Below are 22,592 nucleotides of genomic sequence, written 5' to 3' on the forward strand. Positions count from 1 at the left end.
TCTTGATTTCCCATTGTTGTAATTAACGTCGACGATAATAATGGGACTCCATTGTAGCAACCTTATCTGGCTGTTTTCTGTTGGTTGCTGAAGTTTTGAAGCAGAGAATGACACGGGGGCCGTTTACCGCGGTAAACCGTGGTCACCGCAGTAAATCTGCAGGAATGGAGAAATTCGCAACTGGTTTACTGCAGGAATGGGGACAAGACCTTTCACCGCCCTGCGGGAATGGGGACATGACCTTTTACTGCCCCGTGGGAGCGGTGAAAAGTCTTGCTCCTGTGGTAAAAGAAATTGCACCCATGTCAGACTTGGCATCTTCTCCCCCAGTATCTCTTGCGCCTATTTTACCTTCAAGAGCCAGCCATGCCACGATGAAGACAGAAGGAACCCAAAACCAAAGCCTGAGACCAATGTGAATTGAAGAATAAAATTACCAGACAACAAAAGGTAGAAAAAAATAAATTTATTTTATATTTTATGATTAGAATATTTCAGATTTGAAATATGTATCCTGCTAGAGCTAGTGTTAGACATAACTGGGGATTGCAAAGCCTAGGCCGTGCTTCTTTACCTTCCAGCTGGCGTAGGGCTCTCTCTCTGACCAGGGGGCAGTTGTCCTAGTTGCTCTCCCCTAACACTTTTCCTGTCATGTGTGACTGAAGTATTCTGTTAGCTTGATTTTTCTATGTAGCATTCTGTAGTAATTTGGTTTGTTTAGTTTTCACAATAGTAGAGGGGATATTTGTGAAAGGGAGGGGAGACAGGGGTTTTGTTTATCCTTGCTCTGTGTTATTTGTGTTTATAAAATGACAATTGTACAGAATATTGTCTCTTTTTATACTTTAATAAAATAAGTTCAGTATAAAATCATAACTATTTGAGGCTTGTGCGGATGGGATCTGACAGTTTGCAGGGCAGGGACGGGGACCGAGCTTGTGAGGCGGGGACGGGGGCTGAGCTCACGGGGATGGGGCAAGGACGGGGACTGAGGTCATGGGGACGGGGCAGGGATGGGGACTGAGCTTGCAGGGACGGGGCGGGAACGGTGATAAATTTTTCTCCTGTGCAATTCTCTACTTTGAAGTTTTGTGGATTATTTAAAATTTTGTTACGGGATTGTTGATCTTAAGATTTCACCCAATTGTGTTCAGCACTGCATTATTTTTTTATGGCACTTTGTGCATTTTGAATTGGACTTGGGGGGGACAGGACTTTTACTGCGTTCTCCCGTGCGTTTCCTTTTCCATGTTCTTGCTTTATGGTGTTTTGGTCTGTATTTGCATTTTAAAATAAAACTTTTTTAAAAAAAAATTCTGCCACTATCTATCCCAGTGATTCCCAACCCTGTCCTGGAGGAATACCAGGCCAATCGGGTTTTCAGGCTAGCCCTAATGAATATGCATGAGAGAGATTTGCATATGATGGAAGTGATAGGCATGCAAATTTGCTTCATGCATATTCATTAGGGCTAGCCTGAAAACCCGATTGGCCTGGTGTTCCTCCAGGACAGGGTTGGGAACCACTGATCTATCCTACCCAATAAGGGCGTTAACAAACAAATAGATTTTTGTGATTGATATTTTAAAGTGTTTGTTCCCCCCCCTTTTTTTTTTCTATTTTTGCTCTGAAACCCAAAATTTATAACATGTGCATTATACCCTATGAGCTCCTTTTACACAGCTGTGGTAAAGGTTTCTTCCGTGGTCTGGCGAGATAAATGCTCTGAAGCTTCTAGAATTCCTAAGAGCTTCCAAGCATTTACCTTGCCAGCCTGCGGTAGAAACCTCTACCGCAGCTTTGTAAAAGTCAGCGTATATTTGGTGTTCTGGAGCAGTGGCTCTTAAACCTGTCCTGGTGGACCTCCCCAGCCAGGAGGGTTTTCAAGATATCCCTAATGAGCTGGCTAAGTGAAATCTATACCGAATATTAAAAGTGGTGGAGAGCCAGGATATCCTTATTTGCAGCTAAGATTGCTGAAATTTCATTTTTGATGTGATATGTCTATTTGTATAGTTTTCATTTCTTAGAATTCCATTGTTTAACTGTTTCTCTTTCCATTCTATTCATATGTCTTCCTCTACCTTTTCTTTTTTCCTCATTTCTAATGTTTATTTTTCTTTTTACATTTCTATATTTGATTTAATTCTTAAAATTATTTTCTATTTAATTAGTTTCTTTCCATTACATTATTATTTTGGAATATACGTTTTTGTTTAACAGTATGGTATTGAGAGTTCAATGTATTCTTGTTAGGATGCTTCATATCTCATTTTTTCCTCTATCTTTATTTTCCTCTCTATTATTTTGCTAATTTGTTTGTTCTTTGGTACTTTAGTTAGATTGTGAGCCTTCGGGACAGTAAGGGAATTTCAAAGTACCTATTCTTTATTTATTTATCTTATTTTTATTGTCTATTTTCTGTAAACCGCTTAGAATCCTAACGGAATTTAGCGGTATATAAGAAATAAATTACATTACATTACATATACAGCAAACAATATTGAGACACTTAGGGCTCCTTTTATTCAAGGCGCGCTACGGGGATTAGCGCATCGGACATTTCATCACGTGCTAACCCCCGCGGCAGACTGAAATCCTAATGCCTCGTCAATGGAGGTGTTAGGTACTAGCGAGGCAGGCGGTTTAACGCACGGTATTCCGCGCGTTAAACCGCTACCGCGCCTTTGTAAAAGGACCCCTTAGGGCTCCTTTTACTAAGCCGCGTTAGGGCTTTAATGTGCGAAATAGCATGCACTAAATGGCCACGCACGCAAGACCTTAATGCCAGCATTGAGGCTGGCGTTAGTTCTAGCCACGTAGCGCGGGTTTAGCACACGCTAAAATGCTGTGTGCGCTAAAAACGCTAACACAGCTTAGTAAAAGGAGCCCTTAGAGAACTGGCAGTGGTAATGAGAAAGGAGCAGTGGCTGAAGTAGTTTAAATCTATTCCAGGTTTTCTATCTCATTGGAGATTCTCTCCTTTGAGTTTTACGAGAAGTATGTGAAAATGTTTAGGTGTAGGGTGTGGTTATTTAAATGATATTTACAATTGTGTGTTATTTATAAATGTTGACTGTTTGTTAATAAAATATTAGAAACTGCACAGAAGACTTCTTATTGGTATTGTATCTGTAATGAATATGTATGAGGCAGATTTGCATATAATAGAGGTGACAGGCATGCAAATCTGCCTCATGCATATTCATTAGGGATATCTTGAAACCCGGACAGGCTGGGGGTCTCCCAGGACAGGTTTAAGAACCACTGATGTAGCAGATTTACAAATAAGTTACAGGGCTCTTTTTCAATATTTTGAAAGTGTCATGTGCATGAAAATGTTCATAAAAGGTACATGATTACAAATGTTTGGATAAAATAGTCCACTTTACTACTTCTTCTTACCATTTTTATAGCGCTACCAGATGTTTGCAGCGCTGTATGAGGGTGTTTTCAAAAGTTTTGCAACAAAGCAAGTTAAACAATGTAGTCTCCATCGAGGGCTATGCACTTAGTCCAGTGAATTTCCTTTTTTTGTATTATAGAAAAAAATAGCTTTTGTCAAACTCTGTTAAATACTCATTGACGGCACCGATGACTTAATGGACTGTGGCAGCATCTCATGGAAATTTACTAAACTTTTCAAACCACCCTCATATATTAACATGTAAGAGACCATCCCTGCTCAAAAGAGTTTACAATCTAATTAAAACAGGAAAACAGGTTAGGGAATTTCTCACAGAGGAATGATAAAACAGGCATGAGCGCTGAGCTGAGCAAAATTAGATGGGTCTTCCAGTCATCTACCGTGTTTTCTCAATTTCTGTGTTATCATTTACATTTTAAATGCTTTCAAATAAGGTTCCTTTTCCAGGATTTTTCTTTCCTCCTTTTCCTTTCAATTTAATTTCTACCTTTATGTCCAGATTTAACTCATTCTTACTATCTAGTCTTCAAATTCCCTCTTTTTTTGTGGTCTACCAGCAGCTTTACATCTCTTTCCCTCACCCTGGCTCTCCTATTTTACCTCCCCTTATTCCCAGTCTTTCACTAACTCAACCCTCTTTCTCTACCCCTTCTATATGATGTTCCCCCGCAATATCTGCTATTTTCTTTCCCCTCTTCCATCCAGCATCTACCCCCTTCCCATCTGGCATCTCCACAATCTCTCTCCCCTCCATCAGTATCTCCCTTCTCTGTATCTTCCCCCTTCCATAAGTCTGTCCCCCTCTCTCCCCTTTCACTTCCCCCTTCCATCAACTTCCTCCTGTCTCTCCCATCTTCCATCCAGGCTTCAGTCATCCTCCTCTATACAGCTTATTTTCCCTTTCCCTTTCCATCCAGCATCTTCCCTCTCTCCCCTTCCATCTATATTCCCATCCCTTTTGTATCTTTCCTCTTCCAAACAACATCTGCCTCCTATCTTTCTCCCTCACCTTCTATCCAGCATCTCCCCTTTCACTTCCCCATTCCATCATCTCCCTCCTCTCTGTATCCCACACCCCCAACATCTGCCTTCTCTCTCCCCTGCTCTATCTAGAATCTGTATTCCTACTTTTATACAAAATCTACCCTCTCTCTCCCACCCCACATCTACCAGCATCTGCCCCCTCTCTCCCAACCCACATCCACCAGCATCTTCCCCCTCTCTCTCCCCTAACCCACATCCACCAGCATCTGCCTCCTCTCTCCCACCCAACCCACATCTACCAGCATCTGCTCCCTCTCTCTCCCCCACCCCACAACCACAAATGTTTGCCCTCTATCATCCCCAGCACTGCTGCTCCTTTCCCGAAGCAGCAGCAGCGACAAACTGAAACAAACCAGCTGCCGGCTTTACATAGAAACATGATGGCATATAAAGGCCAAATGCCCTGGAAGTAGTGATGTCAGAAAGGGTGGGCCAGCAGGCAGGGGTATATATGGGAAGATCCTGAAGCTGGTTTGTTTCAGTCTGCCACTGCTGCTTCAGGAAAGTAGCAGCAGCGGCACAAGATGAAGAGTGATACCAGAGGGTACTGGTACCGGCTTCACCGGATGCGTGGTGGGGCTGAATGGCTGCATGGCCTCCTGCTAAAAGATGCTTGGTCACACAGCTGCACAGCTTAGAGGGAACACTGCCACAGAGGCAAAAAACGTGAAAAATGAAATGGCACCTTTATGAATATCAGACCTCACTCAATCTTCTTTGTTCAAAAAACATTTCTTAGTTATTAGCATACTGTAACTCTACTGCTTGAACTGTGTTAAAATACTCACGGCTCTGGTGTATACATTGGTTTTGATCCATGCCGAATGTACTGTGTAGAATGAAATACCCTGAATGCCAAACCAGCTAGGAAATCCCGAGAGGACAAGAGACCAGCAACAGGACGCAAGCGAAACCCAGTGCAGGCTTAAAGGAGAAGCAAACAAGAAAAGCAAATTTAAAGATGTTCTTGACCAGAAGAAATATAAAAGAGCAATTGTGACACAGCTTTACTTCAGCTTTGAGATTCTAGATTGTGAATTAATGTCTTTAAACAGTATCCTCATATCCTTTATATAGTGTTCAAGGTACTTTTACTTACTTTGGAGAAAGTTGGAAACATCTTCAAGTTGTGGAATATTGTCTTCATGATATCCACAGTACTCTTCCAGAAGTGGGAACACATGGTTGTGTTCATAGCAGGCATGAGTGGGATACAAAGTCTTCAGCTCCTTGAATACAGTACCCCAGGTTTTCTTCTCTTCCTCTGTGTAATTCACTTGAGGAATAGGTTGTCCACTGAAAACAGGGTAAATTATTGGTATTGCACCCTTCATCTTGAATTTCTAATTTTCCAGTTCCTCTTTCACTCTATTTCTTGACTACACCATCACAAGATCTGGAAATTACCATTCTAATTTCTTGCCTTTGCTCATTTACCAATCATTTAAATTTCCCCTTACCATTAGCTGTTTGAAATTAAGTTAACTCCTCCTTTAACCTCTTGGACATTGAACATATTGGGGGAACTGTATAGGACGCTGGTTTCGGCAGCTGCCTATGAAGCAGCTCAGAACTCTGTAGATTAGACCAGGGGTAGGCAATTCCAGTCCTCGAGAGCCAGATCAGGTTTTCAGGATATCCACAATAAATATGCATGAGATAGATTTGCATCTCAAGGAGGTAGTGCATGCTAATCCATCTCATACATATTCATTGTGGATATCCTATACAGACTCACCTCTGCACTAAGGGACAGATGCCTTACTCCCCCGAACAGGCGCCGGTTAGAGAATCGTGTTGCCACTGAGCTAATTGCGGCAAGTGAATATCCCTGCTGTGATCAACTGAGCAGCAGTGGCATCAACCCCCCTGACATTGTCCGCAGCATGAGGGATGCCCAATTTCTCCTGATGCCACCCCTAAACCCCCCACCCGACACTGTCCATGGCAGGAGGGATTCCCAAATCCTCCCAAACCTTCCCTCAAAGTCCCCTAGCAGGAGGGATGCCTCCCTCCTGTCAGAACCCCTAAAACAAGCCCCCCAACTGTGATAGGTAGGAGGGATGCCCACTCCTTCTAACCAGCAGGCCCTCTCCTCAACCCATGACCCCCCAATCTACAACCCCACTCCAGAGTTGAACCCCCTACCCTGGCATCCCCCAGATCCAAACCCCCCCAACCATAAAGGGATTAAGACAGCCCTAGTGGGCTGGTAGGCTGGTGGGGTCAGCTCAGAACCCCCCCAGCTCATGCAACTCCTCAAGTCTCTCCCTCGTACCTCATAGAAGCTGGAAATTCCTTTTTAAAGAAGCCCGCCTCTTTAAAATGGTGAGCCTTTCCCTTCCCAGTGCATCCTGGGGTGTACCAGGGATGGGGCCTAAGGCCCTGATTGGCCTGGATACCTTAAGTACCTCCTATGGGAGGGCCTTAGGTACCCAGACCAATTGTAGTCTTAGGCCCCTCCCCAGTGCATCCCAGGATACACCAGGAAGGTGGCCTAAGGCTCTGATTAGTCCAGTTACCTAAGGCTCCTCCAATAGGAGGGGCTTAAGGTATCCAGACCAATCAGGCCTTAGGCCCCTCCCCAGTACACTGGGAAGGAGAAGGCCCACCATTTCGAAGAGGTAGGCCTGCTGGCAAGAGGGAGTAGGTATCCCTCTTGCTGGCTTCTACAACAAGGTACGCGGGAGGGGCTGGGGGGGTTTCTTGTGTTGGGTGTTTCTAAGATGACTCCCCCAGCCCACAAGGGCTGTCTTTTGGGGTCTTGGGAATGGGATCTTTGTGTATGATGGGGAGTGTCAGTGGGAGGGTGGGGGAGTGCCAGGGGGAGAGTCGGGGTGAGTGTTGGGGAGCCAGGTGGCCTGGATGCACAACGGGGTTGCTGAGGCAGGAGGGAGTGGGCATCCCTCCTGTCCCTCTGGGCGTGTCGCTGTGGTAAGGGCGGTTGTCATCAGGGTGGTACGACAGCTGTGGTCAGGACTGGGGCCGGCATGAATTTTTTTTTTAATGGTGACATTTATTGTGCGTGGGTAACATGCACATCTGTGTCTATTAAAAAACAGCTGAATGGCAGGAGGCTGCTTCGGGGCTTCCCCTGCCTACTCTGTGCATGTGTTAGAGTCGCTCTCACAGTGATTCATCAGCGGATTCAGATGGGGATTATGATGAACCTCCACTCAAATCATTTGCATGCAAACTTGTTTGAGTATCAGGTGCTCTTTTGGATTGGCCAAATATTGGACCGAAGCAGTCCCACACAGTCTTACCGACCTTGTTTAGTGCATTTAGGCCCCAGTCTCTTAACCAGAGCTGATATTGTGATGTCATAATACCTCATTCCACCAATACCTAAGAGCCAACCTCATCAGTGATGTCACAATGACTTGACTGCACTTGGCTCACAGAGCAGTGATTTCGATTTCTAAAGACATTTCTCTTTAATTAAGGGAAAAGTTATTAATGGGGCTACAATTAAGATGTGTTAAGTATTTTGTTAACCCCAGTTATTAGTAACTAGGTGTCATTGTTGAAAGTGGGACTTGTGCTAAAATATCACTAGTTAGTGGTAAAAAAAAAAAAAAAAAAGTTTTAACAATGGCCCATATTGATAACTGCGTCCCTAAATATTCCCAGTTATGTATAGAGGTTTCAATCGCTCTGCACGGTCAAATTTGTTGTAAGAAACAGAACTCTGTAAAACTTCCCTACAGACCCTGTATTTACTTGTGTGCCTTTAAGATGTACAGTAATTAACTTGTCAAAATCACTGTAATATCCCCATATGGGTCTCTTTGGTTGTAAATCGCCTTGAACCTGTACTGGAAAAGTGTGATAGAGAAATTCAGATTAGATTAGACCAGGGGTAGGCAATTCCAGTCCTCGAGAGCCAGATCAGGTTTTCAGGATATCCACAATAAATATGCATGAGATAGATTTGCATCTCAAGGAGGTAGTGCATGCTAATCCATCTCATACATATTCATTGTGGATATCCTGAAAACCTGACCTGGCTCCGGCTATCGAGGACCTGGATTAGACCTTCCTTAATTCCTCCTGTAAAAGGCTACCCATAATGAGCACTTTAAAAAATACTCATACTTGCCTGTGAATAGCTGTTAATCCCAATTTTGATCTATTTAGGCATATAACTGCATCCCCCTTCTGAAACAGGGAATATCCATGTAGATTTTGGTTCCACATGTCTGACCCAAACCATGACCCCTTGCAATATGCATGCACATCCTGGCTTTCTAAAACTGGATTTTCCATGTGCATCCATGACACGTGTAACTCACAAACAGAACGTCTCAAATAATAACCCATCTTGTCCTTCCAATGCATTTTGCACCCAGATTTTAGTATCAAATAAAGGACTTTCTCCAGAAAAACAAAGAGCCTCTGCAGGATCTAATCTGCTTCTGTTGTCCTCCGATACTCCCTGTCAGTAAAAATAATAGCGATAATTTGCAAGCATTTTTCTAAGTAATGTACCTATATTGTTTGCTTCCTTTGAGTTGAAAAGGAAAATTGTTCAGTACAGCTGGGTCAGGAACAACAAAAGTGGAAGATTAAGCAGTAGATTAAAGTGATCCATTAATTGAATAGTCTCTGCTGCTCCTACAGTGTAAATTATAGTTCATGCTCTCTTCAGACTTAAAGGGAAAAAAATACCAAAAACCGCTTTATTCACTATTCAGGTCTTTGTAGCTACATTTGATAATGCCAGACAATTATACAACAAAGCCAGCGAGTCTAATTTGAACATGTGTCTTATGCAATTTGATTTTCCATAGCTGTAATTTTCTGATGAATGCCTTTAACAAAAAGGATGTAAAACACAAACACAGATATCCATGTAAACATACTCTGAAAACGCCGCTTGCCAATTTCAGTTTTGAGTCGCTGGAAGGATAAGTATTTAGATTTACAAAGACGTTTCATAAGATGAAATGAATCCCCAAAGTGCATTTAGTTCACTGCCAAATCTTTCAAACTGCATTTGCAATTCTTGTCAACTTCATTTTCCAAATTTCTTCTCAAGTCCCCAGTGGCATATACTCACTGTCTGTAGTTGAAGGCAATGTCAGCAAACTGCTTCCGACGAGCCCGATAAACAGCATCTGTGAATCCCTGTAAAGAAACAATAACCCCTCTTTCCTTTACTTCAGAGGAAACTGTGAGGAAAGCATTAGTTGACATTGGACACTTTTAAAATACTAATACGAAGAAACCCAGAGAACAGAGTGTCGATCAGAATTCAGCATAGATTTAGAAACATTTAGGAGAAAATTCTATAACCAGCGTTTAGGTGTCGGTAGGTGCCCTGCCGGTGACTAAGTGATTGAAAAATGCAGTCAGAAACGGCAGTTTTGAAGCGCCTACCGATGCCTAAATAAAAGACGGCTGAAATGGCTGCTGGAATCGTGGCTAGCTAGCCGCAGAATGCCAAAGTAGGTGTGGCAAATGCCGGAAGCAACGTTAGACGGGCTAAAGCGGCTATCCAGCTGCAAATCATGCCAAGATAGACTGCTGAAATGCAGGCCTGAAAAACACTGGCCTACATTTCAGCTGCCCATCTTTGTCGCTAGACTGTAACAGCCAATCGTGGCAGGAGAATTCCCACCCCTCCCCCATCAGCGGAGCGGCAGGGACTCCCTAAAGCTGCGATTTTGTACATAAGAACATAAGAACTGCCATCTCCGGATAAGACCTACGGTCCATCGAGTCCGGCGATCCGCACACGAGGAGGCCCATCCAGGTGTACACCTGGTGTAATTTTAGTCACCCATATCCCTCTATGTCTCTCGTAAGGAGATGTGCCTCTAATTTGCTTTTGAATCTTAGAACGGTGGATTCCGTAATAACCTCCTCTGGGAGAGCATTCCAGGTGTCCACCACTCGCTGCGTGAAGCAGAACTTCCTGACATTTGTCCTGGACTTGTCCCCCCTTAGCTTCAGTCCATGTCCTCTTGTCCGTGTCACGTTGGACATTGTAAATAATTTGTTTCCCTGCTCTATTTTGTCGATGCCTTTCAGTATTTTGAAAGTGTCAATCATATCCCCTCTCAGTCTCCTCTTCTCAAGGGAGAACAGTCCCAGTTTCTTAAGTCGTTCCTCATATTCCAAATTCTCCATACCATTTATTAGCTTCGTTGCTCGTCTCTGCACCCTCTCCAGCAGTTTTATATCCTTCTTTAGGTTGGGAGACCAATGTTGGACACAGTATTCCAAGTGTGGTCTGACCATTACCCTATAAAGCAGCATTATAACTTTCTCCGATCTACTCGTGATTCCTTTCTTTATCATGCCCAACATTCTATTTGCTTTCTTTGCCGCCGCCGCACATTGTGCTGACGGTTTCAGGGTCCTATCTATCAGTACACCCAGGTCCTTTTCTTGTTCGCTCTTACCCAGAGTTGCACCTGACATTCTATACTCGTATTCCTTGTTCTTACTGCCTAAATTCATTACTTTGCACTTTTCCACATTAAACTTCATCTGCCATTTCTCCGCCCATTTCTTTAACTGACACAAGTCACTCTGGAGTTCCTCCTGGAGCTATCCTTCCGCGATCTGATTGCCCGGCATAGCTTTGTGTCTTCAGCAAACTTGATGATCCCACTGGATGTTCCTTCTTCTAGGTCATTTATGAAAATATGAAAGTACCGAGCCCTGGGGTACACTGCTAGTCACTTTCTCCCAGTCTGAGAACTTCCCATTTATGCCCACTCTCTGTTTTCTGTTCTCTAGCCATTTGCCTATCCATCTTAGTATATCTCCCTCTATTGCATGGTTTGTAATTTCCTGAGAAGCCTTTCATGTGGAATTTTGTCGAATGCTTTCTGGAAGTCCAAGTATATTATGTCCACCGGTTCTCCATTATCAATTTGTTTGTTCACGGTTTCAAAAAATTGAAGTAAATTCGTCAAACATGATTTCCCTTTCATGAAGCCGTGTTGACTGGCTCCCATCAGGTCGTGTGTGTCCAAGTACCGGACTATGCTATCTTTAATCATCTAAGTTGGATTACCTATCAATCATTCTAGGGCACTGGTAACAGAAATGTGTCTTTGGGAAGTCCCTGCCGCTCAACTGATGGGGGAGGGGAGAATTCCCCTGCTGCGATTAGCTGAGCAGCCACGGTAGAGAACCTCCTAAACCTACTGCAAGTCAGCTGTCACCCCCTGCAACATCCCCAGGAGGAGGAATGCCCATTCCCTCCTGCCGGCACTCCCCACTAACATCCCTAGCAGGAGCGATGCCCAATCCCTCCTGCTGGCACCCCCCAAACACCCCCACCCCCCAAAACCCACCCAGGCCCCTGGACCTTTTTGAGAATTTACTCTGAAACCATTTATAATAAGTGTTTACATGTAAACATTTTGGTCTCGATTCTCGAACCAGCGCTGATTTTCTAGGCGCTGGCAGGCATCCATACCACTGTTAAAAATGCTGTCAAAATGGTATCTTTAACTGAGATATGAGACGCATACCGGCACCTAGAAAATCGGCACCAGAATCGCACTTTCACAGGTGCTTTAGGCCGCCGAACACTAAAATAGATGTAGTCAATGCCGAAAGTTGCATTAAGCAGCATAAAGCGATTCATGTGAAGATAGGCGCACAAAATGTAGGCCAGAAAAACCCTGGCCTACATTTCTGGCACCTTTCTTTCACGTCGACAGGATTCCGAAACCGGCACCGATGCATGATTGACATGCGATTGGTGGCAGCTTTTCAGGCAGCCGCTGATATTAGCGCCGGTTCGAGATTCCAGGCCCCAACGAACGTTTGTTTATTGCGTCTCTGAGCTAACCAGCATTCGCACCTCATTCTTACATTTTAATCATCTCCATTTTATTTCTGGTTGTTTTGCTTGATTGTAAATAAACCTATTTTTTGTTTATTATTCGGGACTTGTGTCCTTTGCTTGTCGGTGTATCCAGGAGCTTAGGACACAGATTTGTTCTATCAGGGGACATGTCACCACAATCCTATCAATCTAGAGTGCTAACCGAATATTCTGCATCATCCCTGCATGCACTGTTCCATAAGAGGCAGTGTGCCTCCTTTTCGAGGACATGTCCGGGGTTCTGGATGGCTTTTCAAAACCCGGCCCTTTGTCCGGGTTCTGAAAAGCTTCCCGTCAAAATCACGTCGGGAAGGGGGTATCCGCACATGCATGGATGCAATGGCACGATGTCACGCGCATGCGTGGATGCCGTCTGGGGCATGGCTGGGGGACAGAACAGAGCATGATACAGGCGGAACGGGGCGGGCCTAGGGGTGTGGCCACGGGTCTAGATTTTCCTGCTGGAAAATCTGGTAACCCTACAGTTCAGGACTGTGCTTTTGTGGGCAATAAACCAGGGCTCCGTGAGAATACTGTTCTGTGGTGCCTCCCACTTGCTACAGTACACACAAGCTCCTTCTTACCCACTAAAGCAAGACCCAGCTTCGCCTCATTTTCAAATGCATTTCTAATACAGATTGTATTAATTTGTTAACTCTCTTTCAAGTGAAGACACTATTAGCAACAGATGTGACATGCAAGCATGAAAGGGGAGAGGTTTAGAACAAACATCAGGAAGTTCTTTTTCACACAGAGGGTGGTGGATATATGGAACGTGTTACCAGAGGATGTGATAAACAGGAGCACGCTACAGAGGTTCAAAGAAGCTTTGGATAGGTACTTGGAAGACAAAGGGGTTGAGGGGTACAGATAAGAGTAAAGGTAGATTATAGGGATGGGATTAGAGGTAAATTACAAAATTAATTAGGGACCACTGTTCAGGCACTAGGCCTGATGGGCCGCCACAGGAGTGGACCGCTGAGCAAGATGGACCTCTGGTCTGACTCAGCAGGGGCAACTTCTTATATTCTTATTCTTTCTTTTCCTTACAAGTAATTGCTTCTCATTTCATCTTGTTCATCAGGCTGTTAGAATGAACATTGTAAATAACTCTTTACAATACCTAATGCATTTTGGATAAGGCAATGGTTGGTGAATGACTAATTAGTTGTAATCATCCCACATCGATTAAATTAGCAGTGCCAATCTTTGTCAGATTGCTAGCATTTTCACTGGACAACACATTTTTCCAAAGGTTTTGCTTCCTTAAAACAAACTGGTGATTATGATAGACCCCCCCCCCTTCAAAATAAACACAAATATAATTTCACACTGACTATCACATAGGAATTTTGAGAAACACGATGGTATCTTTAATTGACTATGACATGTAATTTTAATGCGCAAAGTTTCTGATATGCTGTGATAGTTCGTCGTGGGGGCAAGGGATTAAGGGGGGATGTAGAAAGAATGGATTAGGTCATTTGGAAATATATTTTGGAGGAATGATAGAAATTTGCATGGAACTATTATTATTGTGAATCTAACTGTATTGAATATCTCTCTGTATTATTTTATTGTATACTTGTTTGATTCCTTTAATAAAATGTTATAAATTAAAGTGTTTTCCTGCTGATTGTCATTTGTATTCAGTGTCCGATGCATCTCATTGCAGTACCTGGCAATAGTCAGCCAACATTGCTGGTTCCAGTTGCCCTGATGTCTTTTTTCCATAGTGGCTGACCAAGATTTGTCAGGAAGAAGTGAATGAAGAAAGTGCATCTTCAGTGCAGTGGCATACCTAGGGTATGTGACACCCGGGGCTCATTGTTTTTTGATACCCTTGCCATCATTTTTGACACCCCACCAATGTAAAAAAATATTTTTAGTAATGTTCCCCCAGGTGCAAGCCATGAGGGGGGTGTTCCTGGTCTGGGAGTCATGGTCCGGGAACTTTCTTTCTCAAGGTAGTCCCCATGGCCCAGCATGTTACCAGCCTTCTCTCCTGTCCGATGGCCCTTTACCTTCCGTGAAGCTAAAAAAACTGCCGGCCTCAGCAGTGATTCAGCTATGTTGTCCGCAGCTCCCCTTCCTGCTTTCCGTGTCTGCCTCTGCCGCAATCCACCCAGGTGGAAACAGGAAGTTGCATCATTGGCAGACACGGAAAGCAGGAAGGGGAGCCACGGGTGACGCAACTGAATCACTGCTGAGGCTGGCAGTTTTTTCCAGCTTCACGGAAGGTAAAGGGCCATCGGACATGAGAGAAGGCTAGGAACATGCTGGGCCACGGGGACTACCCAGAGCCTTGGGACCAGGCTGTGAGAATGGAAGTTCCTGGAACATGACTCCAAGGCGGGAACACCCCCCTCATGGCCTGCACCCAGGGCAAACCACCCCCCTCCCCACCTTGGTTCACCACTGCTTTAGTGAAATGTTGCACTTCGTGGCTTTGTATGTTCTAAGAAGTTTGTCAACCAGTTAAATATAGTTTGAAGGAGATTAGTATAAGATTGTTGTATCTGAATACAAGTATTTTTTATGAATGAACAGCCCTCGTATATACTTTGGACATTTATTCCAAAGACTTGAAACTCTATATAAGAATGCTATATGTCATGTAGACTCCCAGTTTGTTTTATTTGCTGCTGGTAGTACTAATCTATTATCTTGGAGAGATCTTAACACTTGAATTGATGGAGCCATAACTACCCAACCTTCAACCCAAAGATATGGGTGGACAGAGGATTGGGGAAAGAAAACAAACAGCCAACAGGTGGCAGAACTGAATTTTGGGCTAAATTAGAGGAAGAAAGTCAAAAATTCCTATCAATGCATGTGCATCATTTTTAAACATCTCTTTCCCAGGGATTTCATTTCCTGCAACTTGAGGAAAAAGATAAAAGGCTCTTGGAAAATACTGAACATGGACAAAAACACAATGAAACTTTAACTAAGAAGGCAAAATCCAAAACTGCTTTTTTATACAAACTGCTTCTTGCAAGATTTTTTTTTGGGGGGGAACATATTTTTCCTTTTTATTTCTTTTCTTATACCATCCACAAGGAAATTAAAGCCTTGGGCAAAAGTTGCTCGATGCCATAACAAAACAGGCATCTCAAAACAGGGGTTTTTCCTACTTTTTAGCTCAAAACTTAAATTTTTCCCTTAAGGCCATAGTAGTCTTGCTTTTCCAGAAACTAAAACTCAGATTACTCCATTCAGTGGCGTACCTGTCTTACTGGTTTTCTGGAGCGGAGCACCCCCTCCTCCAGGCAGCAGGGGAAGCAGTTGTAAGGTCACAGTCTGCATGTGGGTGGCCATTGGCTCTGCCAGTTCCCTGTCCTGGAACAGGAAGTTGACATCAGAGGGAGCAGTGGCCGACAGAGCCAATGCTCGCATGCATTCGGACCTTGGCCCCATGACCAAACATACCCCAACTCCCTGCACCTACAGTAGACCACTCTCACCACCCCACCCCTGGCACACTCCAGCCTCCATTCTTACATACTACAAGGGACAGAAATCTGCATCATTCACACAAGCACTCTGAAAGACGGGAACAAATTGCTTTAAATAAGATCTTAAGGAAAGTAAAACTAGTTTCAGGAAACCAATTTTTTAAAAAAAATTCCTCTGCGATCCTTCAAGACAAATTCTGTAATTGATAGATGCCACACTTGCAGCTATAAAATAGTGGCTATGCAAACAACTGGAAACATCAACCGTATCATATGAAGAAAAAATTGTTCCAGTTTGATATTAATCTCCAAAAGTCATCAGGAGAGGGTTAGATACTCGATCCTCAGAGGGTGAAATTACCCACAGGTTCAAGTGAGCAACACTCACCGAACCCCGATCTTCACTGGATCAAAACCGTATCTATTTTTCTTTTTAACTATATATACTTTTTAAATGATTTTTCTTTTTTATCCATCAATTGTTAATTTAAATAATTTCACTTAACTTGCTAGTTTATACAGGGGAGCGCCTCCACACTTGCAGCTATGACACAGCACCATCTCTTCAGGTGCTAAGGAATGTGTAGGATATTTAAACTTCTCAGGAGGTCAATAAGCTCTAGGTTTGTGGCCTGAAAATCTAGCCACGGTCATCAGTGTGTATTATTCACAAGGGCTTAAGAAGCTGTCCTGATAGCAAAATGATTCTTCATGGAGAATCTGAAGGGTTTCACAAGGACAGGTTGGACAGAAAGCAATTTATTGGGGTTTGGCAACAAATGAACTCCCCTTAGGCAAAACCACTTATTTATATATTTATCTATTTATGCCTGAGAAAGCTCTCTCTGAGTTCAATATTTCCCCCAATCGCTTATTTGCAAAGCTCACCATAGGAGATCGACATGCTTACCATTCTCATGTCCTTAATTTTGAACAAACTGCAGGAAAACCCATCTTTTCATCAGAACCTAATATACAGCTTTGAAGCAGTTGTACTCCCCTGGTGGATCAAGTTTTTAAGTTTTAAGTTTTTAAGTTTCAAGTTTTATTAAAATTTGATATAATTGCCTATCAATACATTTCTATGCAAAGTACAAATATATATATATATATATATATATATAATACAGGTTAAAACAGTATGAGTACAGTACTCCCCCGAAATTTGCAGGGGTACCGTTCCAGAAACCCCCCACAAATTTCAAAAAACCACGAATACGGTTTTTAGGCAGGAGAGACAGGAGAGGGCAGCTGGAGAGGCAGGAGAGGGCAGCCGGAGAGCCAGCGAGTAAAGGAAATCACTCTCTGTATGCTCCGACCACCTCTTCCTGTCCTAAAGTCGGGCCTTATCAATCAGGAGCTGCCTCTCCGGCTGCCCTCTCCTGCCCGGTCATTCGTGATCGGAAAATACCGCGAATGACCAGGACCGCGACCTGCCGACGGGAGCACTGTATATAAAATTCAAGATAAAAGAACATGTGCATAAGATATAAATTTCCAATGTGGGGAAAACGAACAGGAGCATGGAGGGAAGAGATACAACAGTTATAGGAGAGAAAACCATATAAGATTAACACAGCTAGGAGCAAGGATAAGAAAGAAAAATGATCTGAAAGGTAGGAAAAAAATACCCAAAACAAAGCAAATACATTAGATTGGCTCAATTAAAAGCGCAGCTGTCATTTACTCCTCTCCATACCAGGATGTTTGAAAAAAAAAAAAATACCCACTTGGGCAGGAAAACCAAATCAAATCGAAAATTCAATTCAATAGGCTGAATTGAATCGAATTGAATTTTTTTTTCCTGAATCGGGCAGCACTAGTAGATACCTACAGTATGAACTTGACTAGGAAGCATAAGGAATGCAGAGTGAGAACATGAAGGATTAAACTTTTTCCTACATTTATGGTTTATTAATCTTGTTATATCGCTCGTTCATTTTCCTGGTCCAAGCGGTTTACATGAAACAATCAAATAAAAACAAAATTTAAAAAAAGAACTCCATTGTTAGACTTTGCATGAGTCACTGAAGATGTTAAAGTTCAGCTAGTGATCAAAGTGTGTCCACATGAAGTTTCAGGGTATTGAAGTCTCTAATTAATCAGCCATTAAAGGGAGAGAAGAGAATGAGGGAGCCGAAGGTAGGGTCTCCACTTCTGGTATTGGAGCCTGCTTGTGCCCTATGGAGTCAGTTGTAGGCAAAGAGTGGAGGCCCATCCTGGATTTCCTTGTTCTAGAGAAGACTTTGAGGAAGAGTACCCAGCACACAGACGAACCTGATGGGGTGACTGATTCCAGTCTTTCAGAAACAAACTAGTGCACAAATTATCGTGTCAATTAACAAAACTTTAACTAGCCACCAAGATAATGGGCTTTAGGAAAGCCGTAACGCATGAATTCCTCAGAGTGCCACACGATTTTAACGTATGGTAGCTGTCCTCATAGGAATCGTTATATTATGCGATTTTTTCATGTTATATTTACTTTTTTTTCAAGTTACTTAGCTTTTTCATAAACGAACTGGGTCTGGCTCAATCCCCACCGACGCGTTTCATTATTTCATCAGGGTCGGGGAAGGAGGGCAAATGGCGTATCATTGATACAGTTCATGTCGGGTGGGAGGGAGGAAATTATGAACATAACTTAAACATTAAGGAATTGCGATGGATGTTTAAGCTTAATACCATGTATCCTCATGGCTTAAATCTAACCAGCGATTGGCTTACAGCAAGCATATGACTTTGTCAATTGACAGGTGGGGTGTTTAAGTTAAAGGGTCGATTGTGTGATATTCATTGGCCAGTTTTGAGTCACATGATCTAGAATTTGAAGTTAATAGCCTCCATTTTACCGGCGGGTTTCCACTTCCGGCTCGCAAACTAAGGATTTAGCATTTTGCTAAGATAACATACTGCTCTGGTAAGCTTTGTAGCAATTTAAAAAAAAAATCTTTTTTGCTGGGTTTGATAATCCGAAGCTAATATAATGCTTTGCTCTTTACAGTGTTCTCCTTCCCCGACCCTGATGAAATAATGAAACGCGTCAGTGGGGATTGAGCCAGACCCAGTTCGTTTATGAAAAAGCTAAGTAACTTGAAAAAAAAGTAAATATAACATGAAAAAATCGCATAATATAACGATTCCTATGAGGACAGCTACCATACGTTAAAATCGTGTGGCACTCTGAGGAATTCATGCGTTACGGCTTGCCTAAAGCCCATTATCTTGGTGGCTAGTTAAAGTCCAGTCTTTCAGGGAATCTTTGGGACCATTGGATGATTAAGGAGCAAAAGGGGTGCTTAGGGAGGATAAGGCCATAGTGGAGAGACCGAATTAATTCTTTGCTTCAGTCTTTACGGAAGAAGATGTAAGAGATCTACCTAATAAAGCAAAAAAAAGCACAAAGGGCCTCAATGAACAGGAATTTGTCTTTATTGACCCAATATGAGCTGTGTTTCAGCATACAATGCCTGCATCAGGGGGGTCAGCCAATGAGCAAAATACAATTACCAACTTCAAGGATCGGATGCGGCCCTGAGCTCAGGGTAGTTGACACGAGGTTTATGGGGGAGCAGGGCTGGGGGTGGAATGGGGGCAGAGCCAGGTGTCCTCTTTTTTTAAAGAGGAAATCTGAAAACCCTAGCTCTTCCTCTATCCAATTCTCTGGTTCTGAAATTAGGTTTTAACCAATAAACACTGATCAAATACCCAGATGCAAGAAAAAGTTTTTATTAAATAAATTAAGTATTCTCTCTCCTCCCTCCCCGAACCACATTCAAGGTACTGAAGGGAATAGACTTAGTAGATAAAGACAGGTTGTTCACACTCTCCAAGATAGGGAGAATGAGAGGGCACTCTCTAAAGTTGAAAGGGGATAGATTCCGTACAAACGTAAGGAAGTTCTTCTTTACCCAGAGAGTGGTAGAAAACTGGAATGCTCTTCCGGAGTCTGTCATAGGAGAGAACACCCTCCAGGGATTCAAGACAAAGTTAGACAAGTTCCTGCTGAACTGGAACGTACACAGGTAGGGCTAGTCTCAGTTAGGGCGCTGGTCTTTGACCAGAGGGCCACCGCGTGAGCGAAGTGCTGGGCACGATGGCCCACTGGCCTGACCCAGCAATGGCAATTCTTATGTTCTCATAAGAATTATCCCTCTGTTCCTGTTCTTCCCTTTAATCTGCGCTTCTGAATATCTTATATGTGAACTTGTATCCTTGCTTCCTATCGTTTGCCATGTCACCGTGCCCAATACCCAAAACGTAGTACATAGGTAGTTCTACTGGTGCTCTTCACCATTTTGATCAGTTACTCTGTCCATCTGCTGTATATTTATTTTATTTATTCAATTTTCTATACCATTCTAAACCATTCGGGCTTACAACAAATGTAAATTACCACCTAGATCATCACAATTCTGTTATACTTTTTTCTTTGGACCTATCAGCTGCATTTGATACGATAGACCACGCTGTACTTTTAGATAGATTAACATTGATTGGTGTTTGCGATCAGGTCTTACAATGGTTTGTCTCTTTTTTAGCAAACAGACAATATACAGTCCATCTCAACAATACAAGTTCAAAACCTTACTCCCTTAGTTATGGAATCCCTCAAGGATCCATACTATCACCCTTACTGGTTAACCTTTTTCTTTCACCGCTTCTTAGTTTATGCCAATCTATTGGCTTTGCTTCATACACTTATGCAGATGACATTCAGCTGTTCCATCCTTTAAATCCCGAACGGATAGAAGAAATAGCCCAGATCAATAAAAAAACTCGATACTATTAAAAATTGGCTTGCCGAAAATAGACTAGCACTAAATATCCCTAAAACAAAAGCAATACTTTTTTTTATGGAAACAAGGAACAAAGCTAGCTGCTCCTTTTATCATCAACAATATTCATATAGATTTAGTCTCTTCATTAAAAATACTTGGGGTTGTGATTGATGAAAGCTTTTCCTACCATGAACATATTAGTAACGTTGTCAAATCTTGCCTCTATAAACTTCGAATGATCCGTTCAATTTCCAAATTTCTTGAATCTAAATCTTTAAATATTCTATTACATTCATTGATGCATTATTAATTAACTAGTCGTTAAGCCCGTTACATTAACGGGTGCTAGAATTTATGTCTGTCTGTATTTTTCTTTCTGTCTCTTTCCTCCCTCCATTTCCCTGTGTAGCGCTGTCTCTGCTTTCTTCCTCAGTCTGCACTCTCAAGCTGTAACATTACTGCTTAGCTTTTTTTCCCTGCAAGCATCTCTGCTCTCTTTCTCATCCCCAGTCTCTTTGCTATTTTTCTCTTCTTGCAGGGGTCTCTGCTCTCCTTTCTCTATATGTTCCTGATTCCTGCAAACTTCTGTTTTCTCTGTATGCTCTTGATCCTGTGTTTCCCTGTAGGTGTCTCTTCCTTTTTTTTTTTTTATTCCTTCTTCACGTATGGTTGATTTATTAAAAGTTTTTATATTTTTCCTATTTGTTGCATGCCTGTCTCCTTGGCCGCTGTATGTTTCTCTTTTTTTGCTTTCTGTGTTTGTTTGTGTTTTTTTGCTGATTGTCTACTTGGTCGCTGTCAGTCTGTCTGTCTCATTGGCTGCTGTATGTCTTTTTTGCAGTCTAACTCCTTGGCCACTGTATGTCTGTATGGTTTATTTTCCTGAATTTATCCTTGGGCATTGTATTTTTTATTTTTTTCTGTTTGTCTCATTGGCTGTTTGTATTATTATTTTTTTTTTTCTGTCTCCTTGCCCACTGTCTCTCTGTCTGTCTCCTTGGCTGCTGTATGTCTGTTTGTCATTTTTTTCCCTGTGTCTCTCTCTCTCCTTGTCCTCTGTGTTTTGTTATTTTTTCAATCTGTCTCTTTAGCCCCCTGTCCTTCTGTGAGTGTCTGTGTGTGTCTCTCTCTCCTTGTCCTCTGTGTTTTGTTATTTTTTCAATCTGTCTCTTTAGCCCCCTGTCCTTCTGTGAGTGTCTGTGTTTCTCTCTCTCCTTGTCCTCTGTGTTTTGTTATTTTTTCAATCTGTCTCTTTAGCCCCCTGTCCTTCTGTGAGTGTCTGTGTGTCTCTCTCTCCTTGTACACTGTTCTTTTTTTGTTTTTTTCAATATCTCTTTAGCTCCTGATCCTCTCTCACTGACCCTTGCGCGACTGCATGTTATTCCGGCTGGGTTTCCATGGCAACCCTGCTCGCGGGTCTGTGAGTGTAGGGCCGTTTTGTCGGGTCTGGCGGCGCTGTGTAGCGGGGAGGCGGGGCCTCAGCACCGGCTGGGCGGCTCGCACCGCCGGCCCCCAGGAGCCCGAGGCCGGCGGCGGGAGAGGCAGGGACATGCCTGGTGTGCCATGGTGCAGGAGGAATGGAGATCGGCGGCTGGCTGCGGTCCTGCTTGTGAAGGCGATCGGCTGGTGACGTATAAGCGCGCATGCGCACTCCTTCGGCCACAGACCTACAGCGCACGGAACACGCAAATAAGAGTGCGCATGCGCGGCTAGCTTTTTATTATATAGGATATCACACAAAAAGAAAAAAAACGGTTACAAATAATTCAAAACACTGCAGTTAAACTTTTATACAATGGTAAAAAATATGACCATGCAACCCCCTATATGATCGAGTCGCATTGGCTCCCTATTTCTCACCGCATAACATATCAAATTTTATTGCTAGTATTCAAAACTCTATCCACAAACGAACCCTCATTTATAAATTGGATGCTTAGCCCACATAATTTATCACGTTCTCTTCGTTCTTTAACACAAGGGTTACTGGCAGTCCCTTCTTTAAAAGTGGTAGGTACCAGACGTCATGA

At 42.9% G+C, this 22,592-nt stretch overlaps 1 protein-coding gene across 2 annotated transcripts in view; it reads right to left on the reverse strand.

Moving 5' to 3' along the window:
* The window catches only part of PAH (phenylalanine hydroxylase), a 159,832-nt gene that overhangs the window by 30,563 nt on the left and 106,677 nt on the right, over positions 1-22,592 (reverse strand). For both annotated transcript variants that reach the window (XM_033953516.1, XM_033953517.1), the window contains exons 6-8: positions 9,534-9,601; positions 5,571-5,767; positions 5,260-5,395 (exon numbers count right to left, since the gene is read on the reverse strand). In XM_033953516.1, coding sequence (XP_033809407.1) covers positions 5,260-5,395; positions 5,571-5,767; positions 9,534-9,601 — 401 coding nt within the window. The remainder of the gene's footprint in view (positions 1-5,259; positions 5,396-5,570; positions 5,768-9,533; positions 9,602-22,592) is intronic.

The sequence above is a fragment of the Geotrypetes seraphini genome, chromosome 7, assembly GCF_902459505.1.
Source record: "Geotrypetes seraphini chromosome 7, aGeoSer1.1, whole genome shotgun sequence".
Taxonomy (NCBI): Eukaryota; Metazoa; Chordata; class Amphibia; order Gymnophiona; family Dermophiidae; genus Geotrypetes; species Geotrypetes seraphini.